This window comes from Aulonocara stuartgranti (genome assembly GCF_965226115.1).
Source record: "Aulonocara stuartgranti genome assembly, chromosome: 3".
In the NCBI taxonomy this organism is placed as follows: Eukaryota; Metazoa; Chordata; class Actinopteri; order Cichliformes; family Cichlidae; genus Aulonocara; species Aulonocara stuartgranti.
The window spans coordinates 42,571,940-42,587,692 of NC_138941.1; the positions used below are offsets into that span (position 1 = coordinate 42,571,940).

Below are 15,753 nucleotides of genomic sequence, written 5' to 3' on the forward strand. Positions count from 1 at the left end.
CCCACTGTAAAGATAATAGCTGATGAAGATGAGGCAGAAGAGGAGTACGTACCTACTGTTCCAGACCTGGTAACAGCTGAACAGGATCATGTGCACCAGACTGATTATGAGATAAAAAAAAAACACTGTTGAAGCTAATGTTTGAGGGTGAGGTTTGTAAATGTTTCTCTTCTGTTGCTGATGCTTGTCACATGCTCTTCCAAACTGAGAACTTAAACAGTTAATAAAGAGTAGCCTCCCACTCATCCTACTGCCAATTAATGCAACCAGCCTAACAGTCAAACTGTTCTGCACTCCCCTCAGCTATCAGACACTCTGACTGCTCTCAAAGGCATTTCCCTGCTATAGAGGTCAAGATCCAGGGTGGAAAAACTGTAACACAGACTTAAAGTAAAATCCTGTTTATTTTTTTTTGCAAAGGACCAAAGCCCCACTCAGGTTACCCAGCAGATCATTCCCAATCGTCATTAGGAAAGGCACATGGGGTATAATATTTGCCAAGTTAAATATGTGAATCATCAAGAATGGTCATAAACCAAAATTCTGAGCAAACCCATCCGTCTTCTTTGCCATTTATGCTCTCCAGGGTTGTGGTTAGGTCTATCCCCCAGATTTTAGCAGACTGAAATCAGCAAAGACACCATCAACACTTCGATGGCTCATCAAATGAACACCTGTCACAGTTACCCTCTTCTGATTACCTGTTGAGATCTTCAGGTCTGGATCAAAGCGGCGGACAGGCCAACCACTGCAGTCGTTGAGGCTGCGGCTCTAACACGAACACCAACATCATTCAGTGTTTTAGCAGTGTTCATGAGTTTACAGAGAAACTGCTCCTTGACACTGAAAGAATGATCACAGTTCACGTGTAATTTGGTGTTTAAGTGACTGGAGATTAAATTTTCGTTAAACCATTTGGCTTGCCCTCGTGCACTTACAGGCATCAAATTCCATTACCTTTCTTGAGCTGCTCCTTTACTTTTTTACTTATTGGCCTTACACAAGTGGAAAGTGAGTTTCTAGTCATGAGATGCAGCCTTCAGTTTCCTTTATGCACACGCACATGATCTGGTTTACAGTTTCCCCAAAAGTAGATGCTTTACTTTGTAACTTAAAGAATTTGGTCCAGATATGGCCTAAGACTGTTCATCATTTCATCTCTCGGTGATCTTGGCTTACTCACAAGAGTAGGTTTAAATATTTGGCCAAATAGAAGGCACGTTTTAAAACCAACACCTCTGCTCAGATACCTGCCATAATCTAGAGCAGTGGCGACCTCTGGAGGACACCACTGCAAATTACAACAACAAACCTCACGTTTATGTCAAGCTGATGATTATTATTTTTAATACTTCACTCTTCATCATCACTCATCTACTAACTTCATCTTGATTATGTTTGATAATAAAAAATAAGATTTCCTTGAGTTTTTAGTGTTTAAAGTAGAATTAGACCTGCTGTGATATATAGCGTGGAGACAGTGGCACTGACAAAAAGACAAGAAGCAGAGTAAAAGATGTTAACGTTTTTATTAGTGACCAGGAGAGACATGATTATTGTTACAGCTCAGGTTGAGTGGTTTGAAGATAAAGCCAGAGAGACTGAGATGGTTTGCACATGTGCAGTGGACGGATAGTGGATATATTGGACAAAGGATGCTGAAGATGAAGCCGGCAGGTAGCAGGAAAAGAGGAAGACTACAGACAAAATTCATGGCTGTAGCGAAGGGAAGGCATGCAGAGAGATGGTTGTTATAGAAGAGGATAATAGGGATAGGGTGATATTGTGACCCCTGAAGGGAGCAGCCAAAACAGCGAGAAAAAGGCAAAGAGTGTTCCTTCAGTGAGAGGCAGGTGTTTTTAAATTTTTTAAACTTAAAAGTTTAAAACCAGATTTTCCTTCAATTGTGAAATTGTGTAACCACTAGATGGAGTGAGAGGTTAGTGTGAAACATACAGTAAGCGCCGTGAAGGCCTCTCACTGTAATCTGCTATAACGCTGTTAAGTTGTTAACTTGTTAGTCGTTGAATTTGTTATTTTGGGATGTTTTTGATGAAAAGAATAAAATTCTCTATCCAAAATGTTTATCTGACAGCGATACACAGCTGTCGTATGGATGGATGTCCCGTAGAGATTTGGACACCTTGTTTTTAAAGCGATAGTTGTCTCTGCTAATAATATTACACTCAACAGTATTATTCTCTTCTTTTGCTGAAGCTTCCCTCTTTAATCAGCTGTGGTCTACAGTAACAGAATAAATGACCAAAAGTCAGGATCTAAATAGAAAACATTTGTGTGCAAGTATGTATGTGTGTGAAATGCTACATTAAAAAAACTGCATTCTTTCAATTGAAATTATTATTTTGTTTTGCAATATTCATTAAAACTTTGGGAACCTCTTGAAGTTCTTCTCAGTTGGCCCTCTATTTCTGTTTCTCTTTCTGTGGGTATATGTGCCCTTTATCGCTCATGGTGTCAGGGCACCTGTTCTTGCACGCTTTCACGCTGTCTGATCTTGGTCTACTTTGCATGCTGTGGGGTTTCTTCACCCTCAAAGTGGAAACAAAGGGCGGGGGAAGACATGTGCAACATGTGATGGAAACACAAACCTTATTCCGGGTCAAAGAAATGGATCAACAAAGAGAAGGGTGGACAAAAAGGAAAAGAGGAGTTGCATGAAGCAGAGAACCTTCCGAGCGGTCCACAACAAAACAGCATCATGTTAATGTTGTTTTTTCTTCCTTCCTTCAAACCTCCTCTTTTTTTGTCTCTCCGGTCTCTTGTTGCTTCTCTGTCTTTAACGCCCCATCTGTTTGCTTCTCCTCTTCCTTCCTCTTTCTCTCTTTTTCTTCATACATTGTGACTCATATGTACTTTTTCCCCCTTCTTCCCCTCTTTTCTTCTTCTGCCGGCCTCTTGAAACTCACGCTCAGTAATCTCTGTCGCCCAGTTTTCCTAAGTTTTGGTATGAAAACATACATGTCTTGGTCTTGTCAGCATAGCAAGGTCACATTCTTTCATATAAGTAAGTGAGAGTTAAATAAGATGCACAGCAGCTCAGAATCTTTAGCATGTAATCAGTGTCGGGAAGGTTACTTTTAAAATGTATTCCACTACAGATTACAGAATACATGCCCCAAAATGTATTTTGAAATGTATTCCATTATGTTACTGAGAGTAACGTAATCTGAATACTTTGGATTACTTAATAAATATCACAGCAATGTACTATTGCTGTGTGATTTATTACTGTTACTGAAGGTTACTCGCCATACCACTACCAACTACATTTAATATAAAATGAATAAGTGGGGTGGACATTAGGTAAGGCTGCACTTTTTGCAGTGATCTCATGTAGAAAACTATTCTGCGCGTATATAAAACAGGTCTGCGACTCCGAAACTGTAATAAAGGGACCTCTGGCTAATATGTCAGGTTCCGTAGCCAAAAAGTAGCTTTAATTTGTTGTCTGGGTCAACTTTGCTAGCGAGAGACAGAGAGAAGCGTTGAAAGGCTGCTCCAACAGAACTTAGTGTTTCAGAGAAAAACATGAACACAGTGTACAGTCGAGTCTTAATAGCTTACTTACAACTGGGCTCGTCAGGCACTCTTCTTGGCTGCAGTGGTTGTTATTATATTTACATGCTTCCAGCTCCTGTTTCTGTTCAGTGACAACTGATACTTTTCGACTCTCCTTTTTCTCCCTCCTCGTGCTCACAGGCACATAACGGGTATCTGGTCTTTAAGTGATGACGTGATGAATCCTGCTTCTGGGCCCAAACTACCCTGTGTTTAATAAGGCTTTTGTGTTTTTAACATGTTTTAATGCTTTGTATCTTGTTCTATATATTCTCAAAAAGCCCCTAAAAACAGTCAGTGATCACTCTTGCCCTCTACCGGTTTTTATTACCACTATTCATTTTAAAGCTCAGTTTTTAAAACCTTACGATGCAACTACAGCCCAATTTCTAAATGATAGAAATGTTTGATCCAAACATGAAAACTTCTCCAGCATCTCTCACTTCAGATGTAGCTCCTCACCCAAGAAGCCAAGAATGAACTTGGCCTAAATCTTCATCAAATCCCCCTAAAAGGTAAACATTCCAATACAAGCTGGTCCCCTATAGATGCAGCCCCCCCTTGCCAGCTACAACACTGGCTGGCAAGTTGAAGGGACCCTGTAGATTGATGTCCGTGTGACACCAGCCGGGTAAATACTACAGAGTAGTATTCAGATCTGCCCTGCAGATGCACCCTCTATCTTTCTTTATAAGATCTCCTTCATAATAATAAGAATATATACTTTTTTCAGTCAATTTTCATTCTTCAAAAGAAGACAAGTTGACAAAAGACATGTAATGGAGCACAGAGTTCAATCTTCCCAAGTGAAAGGTCTGTGAGAAAAAGTGTAGACCTACATACCGGTAATACTAATTTACACTCCTGCACATTTCCCCTTACATCAAAGAGAAGCATTAGACATCCATCTACCACAGGGCCAGAGTTTGACTGTAATAGCAGTTACTTCCTGGCCATCTCGTGCCATCCATTCACAGTAGGACCGTGCGTACTCGCCGTTACACTACCAAAGTCCTCCTCTTTGCAGGCGGGCATGGCACAGCCTCACAGAGATGCACCGACAATATCCATTCACCGCACACTGGCCAACGCAAAACTGCAAGAAGCCAAGTTTTTCGTTTTTTTCTTTTCTTGCCTTTGATTTGTAAATACCTCTGTTTCAGTGCGACAACTTCCAGGCTTGTATCTTATGACCATCGAACATTTACATGAGAAAGTTGACAAAGGCTGAAACAGCGGAGGAGGCCTTGCAACAAAGAGTCCCATTTATAGCGTACAGTCAGGGAGAGACAGTGAGAGGGAGGGTAGGAGGAGAAGCTGGGAGGGGAGTTGAATTAATGAATTAAAAATGTTGTGAAGCAGCGTCCGTCTGAATAGTTTTGGGTTTATATAGAGAGGCATGCTGGGTGGACCCTGGAGGAGTGGACAGCGCAAGCTTCTTTAACTTGTCCCTGTGGGGACACAGAAGGCTTCACATGCAAGGAGAGGCAGACTGTGCTCATCCGATTACATAATGATCCAGCAACAGTGAGCCGGAACCGGTACTGCCAGTGCCAGCGTGCTGCTGCGGTACACTGACTGACCGCTGGGACTCCTCATCCAGGCCTCTCCTCTCCTCTGACGGCTTTCATGTTTTTCTCAGTGAGTTTTTCTTTCTTTCTCTTTCTTTTAATCTTTTTTTAATGTATTTATTTATTTTTTAGAAATATAGGATGTCAGCAACGTAGGAGGACTGTGAAAGAAAACTAGGAAAACAACGAGATGAGGTGAAACATGCGAAACGTGTCAACAAGTGCTATTTGTTCAGCACCCTGAAATTTCACACCTGTTTTGGAAGGCAGATAACTTTCACCTCTTCCCACATGTTTGGTGGAAAGTGAAATTAAGTACATTTTTAAAATTTCCAAGCTGTGGGCAAAGTGAAAAGTCAAGGGAAAGGTAAGAAATGCAAATATTCTTAAAGGAAGCGCATAAACAATCTGAAAAACTATTCTAAAATGTATATTCTGTAGCTGTTTCCACTCACCAAGACATGATTATAAGGTTAAGTTTTGTATTGTTTTGATATTTGTGGTTAATGTAGCTGACATATGTTAAATCTTGGAATAGTCACTTTTTCTTGCTATATTATAAACATGAGAAATCCTGCAGTTTAGTCTTTGAACTTTTTTCTATAGGCTTGAGGGAAACTGGTGCTGAGTTTTGTTGCAGCGGCTGTGTTGTGTTTACAGTGCAGAGGGGTATGAGTGGTGTGTAGCAATGGACGAGTTTCCACTTCTAAATCTGTGCACTGTGACACAGAGTTCATGTAGCTGTGAAGTTACAAAAGTTTCCAAAAAACAAGCCTGACTTAGTCATCGAATACTTAATTTTGGAGCTGGATGTATCGGAAGTCGAAGATTGTTGGCACTGTACCACAGACATACATTACTAACAAAGAGCTCTACAAACCACAGAGGAAACAACAGGTGTGGTTCTGTTTCACTACTCTACAGAAAATCTTTGCTGGAAATATCTGGTCAAATGAATCACTTCTTCTCATTGAGAAATCCCCAGAAGCAGCCATTCAGATTTATATCAGATTTATATCAGATTTATAGTAGCTTTGGCTACTGCTGACTTAGAAGAAGATGGTAAAAGTCACTCCTGAGTAATTCCCCTGTGGCCAACAGCCGCTCGCCATTGTTTAATATGGGCCAGCGTCGTAACTCTCCAGTCACTGACTCTTGGAGACGGAAGTGAAAGTGAATTGTTTCATGGTGGATTTAGATGTAGTCTGGTACAGTCTGATGCTATTTTGAGAAATACGTCTGGTCACTGTAGACACTGTTTACTTCCTGTTTGTAAAATGTGAATAAATGTAAATCACATTTTATAGGTGTAGAAATACAAACAATCTGAACATTATGTAAGTTCAAGTTAAAATAGCAGAAAATGATGTCTATAGTTTATTATGACACTCATATGGAGTTGCATTTAATGGGGAAATGTACTGCCGGAGGTGCATGCACTGAATGAACTCCAGCAGCTTCAGATGCACAAGCTTTAGTACATTCTGAATAATAATATTATTTACTTGTAAACAAACTGCATGTCACATATTAAACATTAAGCAATTGGTTGCAAATTATACATTTAAAGGTATAGTCTGTAATTTTATAGGTTAGTTAATAGGAGAAAGGATATGTAGAACTCCAAAGGCAGAGGAGAAGATGAGTTGAAGGTGTTTATGAGCCATGAAGGGACATCAATTCATGTCTGCACCTTCAGACTTATGACATTATGGATCATATCTATGGATTATCATCAGAGAAAGAATCCCCTTCCCCAAAGAAATAAAATGTGAAGGAAAGCGACAACACCACCAGCATCTTGATAAAATGTCACCCTCTTCCACTTCACCACAAGCATGATCTCCTGACTTGTCAGGGCTCTAAGACACAAATAATTATTTATTGTCACAAATAATAATTATCAGACATTCAACCCTCCTGTCTCCAGACAGCTGCCAATAAGCCAGCTAAACATCAACAGCAGGTTACAAGCTAATGCTATGTTAGTGAATGCTAGGCTCAAGTGTCCTTAAAATCATACTTTGCCTCTGATAAAGTGTTTGATTACATTATCAAATCATATGAGAATTTATTTGCTAAGCATCCATGTCCAACAATGTACATTCACTTCAAAGATAGCTAACGCTGGCAAACGGAGCTAATAAAGGCTAACAACAGCTAACAGCGGAAACAAAACAGTAAAAATTACGACAGTTCAGCACATACTCAGCAACTCATCTTAGCATCCAGGGCTGGACTGGGACAAACAATCGGCCCGGGCATTTTGACTAGAGACCGGCCCACCAGGTATTATAGGAAAAACCATAAAGCCTTTGAATGAAAACAAACGCTGTTGTCACAGTGATGTACACTGTCTTGTTGGTATATATGCATCAGTCTAATAAACTTAAACCTACACCATCCTCCCTATTCTGGTACTCTAAACAGTACCCGAAAGTAGACTGCTTGGTCGAGTTAACCTCCTGAACTATCTACAACACATGGTGAAAACCTGAAATTAAGACAGAGAAGACTAGAGGTGAGACATGGTGCTGCTGTTGTTTAGCACGACATCCGCCGGTTTCTTCTTTCTGGCGCGAAGTGAGCGATAAACAAACAAGAGAGAAAAGCCGATCAGCTGATCATTGATCAGTTTCATGATTGAAGTAGAAACAGGGGAGGGAGGGGGAGAGAATGAGAGAAGAAGAGGCAGCTGTGCAGCAAAGACACAGAATAACTCCAGCTTTGTGTCTTTTTCATTGTAGCTGAAGTCCGGGACAAACTGTGCTCCTTTTCACCTCAATACGAAACGCATAATATTTTCTCTGAATACGAGACGATTCTGTTTTTTACGGGATGGTTGGAAACTCTAATAACTAACCTTATAAATAAAATAAGATAAAACAAGTTCAACATCATTAACGTCATAGCACCCGCCCAGCAGTATATAAACTCCATCGTGCTAGCTAGTACGCAGTACGAGTTATTGTAACTGACTGTAAAAAGTCAGCATAACGAAAATAAACTCCACCTAAACTTGGTTTAAATCTGACCCAGATAGACTGCAGGTCATAACTTCTTACCTGAAGTTCAGTTCACCGCCTCGGGTCTCTGCTCCTCCTGCCTTTCCGTCATCCACCTGCCAGCGTGTTGCATCTGCTGGCCTCCACCACTTGCTAATGTTACTGAATCTGTGGAAGCTCCGCAATAGCCACCACCAAACAATTGAGTTATTTTTACACATCTCCCAGCACCTGGCCAATCCACCACCTTTCATTGTTTATACTGTTACGGGAAAAAAACTAAAAAAACCCAAAACCCATAAAAATGAAAAATCACCATCGGTCCACCAGGCAAATCGGTATGCCCGATGGCCAGTCCAGCTATGAGAGCATTTGTAATTGGTCAGAAGTGAGTTTCACTGACTAATCAACTCATCCCTTCACAAGTAAATAATGGCAGATGCTTCCCACCTGGCATTGACAGCTGAGGTCAACAGCGGCCCAACAGCCTTCCACAGTTAGGGAAAAACTCTGGGGTGGAGTACAGTGCAAGCGGTATTTCAATCATGCCCCAATTTAATGCTAGTTTTGTCTCTCTTGGCTGAATAAAACATGTTCGTCCCATAGCTGCAACCATAGCTAGAATTATGCACTTGAATTGGGAGACTTCAGTTGACTGCAATCTACTGACATGTAGCAGTGAAATATGTTACACACTGTAACTTTACTAATGTGTGCTACTTAGTCAAGGTTCCCACTAATTATTCCCAAACCCTCTAAATAGATTCATCTTTTATAAATATGCCTTTTGCAATAGTTTAAATAAAGTTTTCACATACAAAGAACAGCTTGAGTCTGCAAAAGTTTTAGTGTCTGAACTTCAGCCATGAGACAACAGCAGCTCATTTGCATGGTAGTGTGAGGTCCAGAAAGTTTGTCTTGTTTGGCCTGAGCAGATGCCCTCTTGGCACATTGTTGATGCTTAGATTGTCCTTTCAGTCCAGTGCACAGGCCGCTGTGGTGTGGCCAGTGGTCGCAGCCATTCAAGCTGTGCTGTATAGACTCTTTTCAGTGCAGCGTACTGGCTGCTGTGGGTTCTTTATGATTGTGGACCCTGGATGGAGGCCCTGAGTAGAAGGGATTACTCTCGCCTCTGGAATACTAATGACGCTCTTTTGTCAGCGATCTGCTTCCTCCACCTTCCCTCCATCTTATTCCTTCCTCTTTTCCCCCCACCATCCATATCTCTCTCTCTCTTCCTCTTTCACTCTTTTTGTCATCAGATGTCCAACTTTCTCTCCATCCTCCCCTCAAAACTAATTATTCTCTCTCTCACCCCGCCCCATCTCGGCCCCCTCACAGTGTCAAACACTGCATACTCGCACACCATCAAACACATTCGCAAAGACACACAACACACACACACTTCAGTGCTCAGTTCTCCTCTCCTTTCCCCCCGTCTAACTTGCTCTCTCGTTCACTCACTCAGTCGTATTTTTCAATGGTGGCTTTTGTCCCTTTCATCTCCGCAAAAACAAAGGATTCTTGTGCACACAGGACAGAGGGGAGGAGAGGGCTGAAGGGCAGGACACAGAGGAAGAGATCCTAACCTTGAGTGGTCATCCAATAAGTCATGTTGAAAGTGTGGGAATCCATCAGTCTTACTGTCAGCAGGAGGGATATTTGCTTTAGCTCAGCTAACATTGGTATTCTTACCCTCTAAAGAGACATTTGATGAAAATGAAATTGTAAACAGACATTTTGGCTTTTATTACAGTTTGCTTTAGTATGTCTTTATTTATTATTTTTTTAACGAGAAGTGCCCATCTATGGATGCTTAAAAATAGCAAACAATAAATTTCTTTATGTCTAAGACTATACTGACAGAGGAAGTGTTGTTGAAATTTAAAGTTTTTCTTATCAATAACGCTCATGAGGAGATCTTTGTAATAAATCTCAACTGTTGTCCAGCAATTATAAAGTCAAAGTAAAAGCAATGCTTGACATTAAGAATTCATCCACAGAAGAAAATAGTGCCCAAACAAATGCACTACCATAGGTTTTTCTACAGTGCACAACTTTGAAATAATATTTTACAAACGTGATTGTAAAAAGATTCGGATGCTGTGTAAAATGCAACTAAGAACAGAATTAAATGATTTGCAGATCTCATAATGCCCTAGTTTATTCACAGTAGAACACTGGGCTGGCAACAGGTCTGCAAAACGAGTGGGTGTGAAAAGAGCATCTTGGAGAGTCAGAGTTTCTCAGAAGTGAAAAATGGGCAGAGGTTCACCAATCTGCAAAAGCTGCATCTACACATTGTAGAACAAATTCAGGATAATGTTCCCTAGACTACAATTTTATGAATACCAAATCAACTACAGTACATATTATTGTCAAAAGATTCAATTTAATGCCAGATGCCAGAAATTAATACAGGATGTTGCATTAAAAACAAATGATTCTGTGATGGAAATCCCTGCATGGACTCAGAAACACTTCCAGAAACCACTGACTGTGAACACGGTTCACTGTGCCATCTTAAAAATGGACTGAGGCAAAGTAGAAAACTCTTCTGTTGTCAGATAAACTGAAATTTAAAATTTCTTTTTGGAAATCATTGACAACATTCTCCATACTAAAGAGAAGAGTGACGATCCAGCATATCACCAGCACTCTGTGTGCTGCATTGTTTGGTATGGCAGTGTACTAGTATCTATTTGCAACTTGCACATCTGTATAGGCACCATCATACTGAAAGGTGTAGCAGGTTTTAAAGTGACACATGCTTCCATCCAGATGAGATCTATTTGAACAAAAGCCTTGTAAATGATAGCAAAAACATTGTAAACCAAATCAAACTGCACAACAGTGTGTCTTCATAGTAGAAGTGTCAGTTGAAAGAAGAATGGATGTGACACAGTTAAACACGTCCCTTCCTCTATCCTAACGTTTTTAAGACTTGTTGCTGCCATAATACTCAAAATATCCTTCTTTTTTTCCCTTAAAGTAGTAATTTTTAAAATGGATGTGTTTTCCGGGCCCTCTGACCACCACCAGTAGGCAGTGGGTAAAGTGTCTTGCCCAAGGACACAATGACTGAGACTGTTGGAAAAGGGGCTCGAACCGGCAACTTTCCGATTACAAGATGAACTCCCAACTCTTGAGCCACAATCGCCCCGTGGCTGTTTTAAAATAGCCTAAAAAACAGATCCTGATTCTTTATTATAATTAAATTACCCATATTTCACGTGTTCTTTGCTTTATTTGTTTATTATAAATGGCAGACAAATATAACTGGAGAGCACAGTAGAAATATTTCTCTTTTGAGCTGTTGGAGTGTAAAATGAGCTAAAATAAGACAGAATGTTGGACTTATAGTTACCACGTGAACTTAAACATGATAAAAAAGAAACAATAATGCTGTTCTGTGTCTGCTTAAGGTTACTATATGCCAATATTGTGTTGCCACTTTGTTGTCTTTTCCCCAAGTTAATAAAATAACCTTTTACTTAACAGCTAAAACAGTGTCCTCAGTTGAAACGAGCAGGCTTGCTAAGACAGGGACTAGTTTCTTGCTAAATTCTAGTATTTTTGTGATATTTCAGGACAGTAAAATTGAATATACGGAATAAAGAAGGCCTTATCCTTTAAATTAGTTTTAGGTGATGCATGTTTTTTTTGGACTGTGTTGTTTTTGCAAACCACACATTCCTTTGAACAACAGCTGGGGTTGTGTTACTAACGCTAACTGCTCAATATATATCCAAAGCACAAGTGTGCATTTACTGTATGTGTAGGCAGGCTTTCTGTAGGGTTCAGAGTTCAGCTGGAGATGGACAAGGCCAATCACATGTGCCCGCCCCAGACCATGCCTTCCTCCCCTCTTGCTCCCGTCCACATCTTAGTATTCATAGCAGTGCAGACTTCAACACAGATCTCTATTCATTCACTCAGTGTGAGCTGAGCATGGAGAGAGGGGAGACAGGGGTCAGGAAGGACAGGAAAGGACAGTGTGTATCAGATTGCCTCGATCCTTAGGCCTTTGTTTGTGTTGTTTTTGTTTATGGTTTTGTTATATTTGCTCCGGAAAGCAGAGGCAGTTTGAGACAAAAGGGCTGTTTAGTAAACAGCGAGCGCAAGAAGAGGGAAGAAAGGAAAAAGAAGGATGTGTAGAAAGAAAGAGTGCAGCCCAGATGAGAGTGAGGTTGTTGAGAGCACAGGAGGGAATCAATAAAGTGACAATAAGTGTCCATGGCAGCCAGAGGTGGGGTGGCAGGCCTTTTAGTTAATATACCATTGACACTATGAGAACCACTTAAACCATCACTTATTGTACCGTAACAGGGTATTGCCAGTCACGCACATGCATGTGACAAACTCTCTAGTTCAATGATGAAGTTGTAGCTTTGGATATTAAGCCATAGGCGTTAATACGCTGCTATGATGAGTGAGTCTTTTCATCACATTTTGGAGCCTGGCTGCAGGGATTTGTTGTCAGTCCTCCACAGCAGTATTAGAAAGACCTGACCTCCAGCTGGCTTTCCAGTTCATCGCCAGAAGGTGTTGGATTTACTTACAAGCCCATCAGAGTCTTCCAAACTCTTAAAATCATTTTTTTGGAACTGGATTTGTGCATTAGATCATTATTGTGTTGAAACAGGAGCAAAAATATCAACAAAATGCATACATGTAACTTTGTCCACTGATATACTGTAGTTATTTCTTATGTTTACTTTTTATTTTTCTATGGTAGACATTTAAACATCTCTGACTAGCAAGTCAGCTCATCACCTGCTAAAGCAGCATTAACTTACATGCAAACCTCTATTTTTTCGCTAATACCAGAGCAGCTACACTTCCCTAGCTTCTACTACACACTCTGCCAGTGGCGGTCCTAGCCTGTTTGGCGCCCTGGGCGAACACTCCCTCTAGCACTTTTTCTTGATATTTATTTATAATCACCTCTGTTAATCCTTGATATTTATAATTGAGTGATCTGTATATAATAGTGCTATTTCTTAAATGTGTAAAATCTGTAACATAATGTATTGTTTGGAGTTTAGTTTGTTACTGTTACTGTTACCATTTCTTCTTGAAGCAACTGTAACCCACATAATTTCCTTAGGGATTAATAAAGTGTTCTGATTCTGATTGTTTCAGGATGACCTGCCATTATCCAATGACACATCTGCTTACCTGTATCTTTTGCTCGTTTCTCCTCCTCTTCTTTTCTCTTTTTCCTAAACTGAGCACCTGATGGCTTTGAACTTTTCTTGTCCATCTTCCATTGGTCTTAATTTTGAACTCCAGTATGAACACAAATCCCCCAACCCGAGGATCACCACAACATAACCTACACCTTAGTTCACAGATTCACTTTGTCTAGGCTCTATTTCTGCGATTTCGCACAACCCAGGATTCAAATCATGAATACATAATGGGCTTGGATTTACAACATTATGAAGGAAATGTGCTCTATTTGGAAGCAGATAGAAAACCGATCTGTGCCTATGCCATCCCCAAAATGCGCTGGCCTGATGTCGGGGCAGCATGAGTAGGAGTAACTTTTTTGCTGATGCTCGTGATGCCGCCCCCACCACAATGCCGCCCTGGGCAACCGTCCATGTCGCCCGTATCAAAAACCGCTACTACACATCCCTCGCTAGATCCCTGTCACCTAAATTAGCCACTAATACTAGTAGCACTGATAACAGCAGGCTATTTAAAAAAGCTAGATTTAGCCACTGTAACACCATCCAACAGAAACTCCAGTTTTGAAACCTCGGCTTTATCTTTACAGTGATCTTCACCAATAGCATGCTAGACTTTCATTTAGTAAAACTGTAGATTGAACTTCTTGGAAAGTTGGAAAGTAAAATCAACCACACAGCAACCCATATTACTCATCAGAGTTTTGGATTGAAAATTACTCTAAAAAGCACCAACACTACAAAGGGGGTTGGGGGGAGGGGGGGGGGTAGTCATTCAGAGCAGTGGAGGTAACTCCTAGCTGGTGACCACAGCATTAACAGTTTTGCTACTAATATTTCACTAAAAATATTCAAGACACTGCAGTTTTTGGGCCTTCTGTGTTGGCTTTACTCTTCAAACCCTAGTGTTATTTACAAAGTACATGTGCAAGAGGGCAGTTTGTCATGTGCTGCAAATGCTTCACAACTAATGTCAGTCTTAAAGTAAAAACACATTAAGAAGGAGTGAAAACTGCTTTTAGAAAAACTGAACAGGGTGTTCACATCCGTGGCTCAAGTTTAAAGACCTCTTTTTCTTTTATATAAAAAAAGGTCACTGGTGCATTCAGCAGCTGTCTAGTGCAACCAACATGTGAAAGAGCCTGTGCTTTCATGCTTTTAATGTGAAAGGGCAGCTGTGCCTTCAGTGAAAGAATAAAGGGGTCTTAAATGGACCGCCGTGGATAGCTAGCAACTGTCCAGCTGAAAATGTGCCTTTAATGCCTGTCTTCTTCTTCTCCTCTCCTCCTAAATGTTCCACTCTGTCATCTTTCTTTTTCACGTGCTTATCGAATTCTCTTTTTCTTACGTCCTTCACTCTTTCATTTTAAAACACCCGCTGTTCAATTTATTTTACTGCCCATCCAACCAATTCCCCTTTATTCCTTACTATCCTTTCCTTTCTTTTCCTTCATACTTCTTTTGCACACCTTTCCTTGTGTCCTTACCTCTTGCTGTGTCCTCTTTCTTTCTCCAATACCATGTAGCTTTGGTCATGACCTCAGCCACACCGCCTTCCTCTGAAGGCACCTCCCCTCAGAAAGTTTGCCATTCTCAGACGCAGACTGACATCACCAAGCCCCTGCTGACCCCCACAGATGGAACTGGCGGTCATGCAGGAGTGGGAGGAGCTGCATCTGGAGGTCCAAGTGCTCTGCGAAGGCGGCGGCGTGTCCTTTCTAAAGATGGGCGGAGCAATGTACGCATTGAGCATGTAAGTGGAAGAGGGGCGCTGTACCTCCGTGACCTCTGGACGACTTTCCTGGACATGCAATGGCGCTACAAGTTGTTCCTCTTCTCGGCTACCTTTGCGGGGACCTGGTTCGTGTTTGGAGTACTTTGGTATCTGGTGGCCATGGTGCATGGAGACCTACTAGGTAAGCATGAAGAAGGGTCGACAGTGGAGAGTCAAACGAGAGGGGAAAGAAAACTACAAAGTAAAAGCAGAAAAGATTTTAATTGGCCTTTAAATGACACAAAAATCGAAATCATTAATTCAAAAGAAGCAAACTGTCATACTGAATAACTCATGTCGTAAAGGGAAAGTGCCTCAATGGGGGAAATAATAAGTTTCATTTTAATGGACAGAGACAGAAGATCACAGTACATAAAAGTTAGAAACTGATTACATATCGATGTGTGAAATAAGTATTTGATTCACTACAAGCCACGTAAAATTCTGCCTCACAAAGATTGCCAGTGTGCTGATGTGGCACACAGGTTTCCATCAATGAATCAACCAATCAAAGATATTCCCGATCCAACTCCTTATGTATATAAAGCACACCTGTCCACAAAACAAATTTCTCTGATTCCTGTCTCTCCATCACCATGGGGAGCACTAACCAGTCAAAGCACATTGGG

The 15,753-nt window shown here is 40.9% G+C and overlaps 1 protein-coding gene across 2 annotated transcripts in view; it reads left to right on the top strand.

Moving 5' to 3' along the window:
• Positions 1 to 4,616: 4,616 nt before the first annotated feature.
• Positions 4,617 to 15,753, top strand: part of kcnj10a (potassium inwardly rectifying channel subfamily J member 10a) — a 34,168-nt gene continuing 23,031 nt past the window's right edge. The window contains exons 1-2 of one of the 2 annotated variants that reach the window (XM_082526453.1): positions 4,617 to 5,220; positions 14,877 to 15,266. In XM_082526453.1, the coding sequence (XP_082382579.1) occupies positions 14,885 to 15,266 (382 nt within the window). In that variant the 5' untranslated portion in view covers positions 4,617 to 5,220; positions 14,877 to 14,884. The other variant, XM_082526454.1, reaches the window with a different exon arrangement.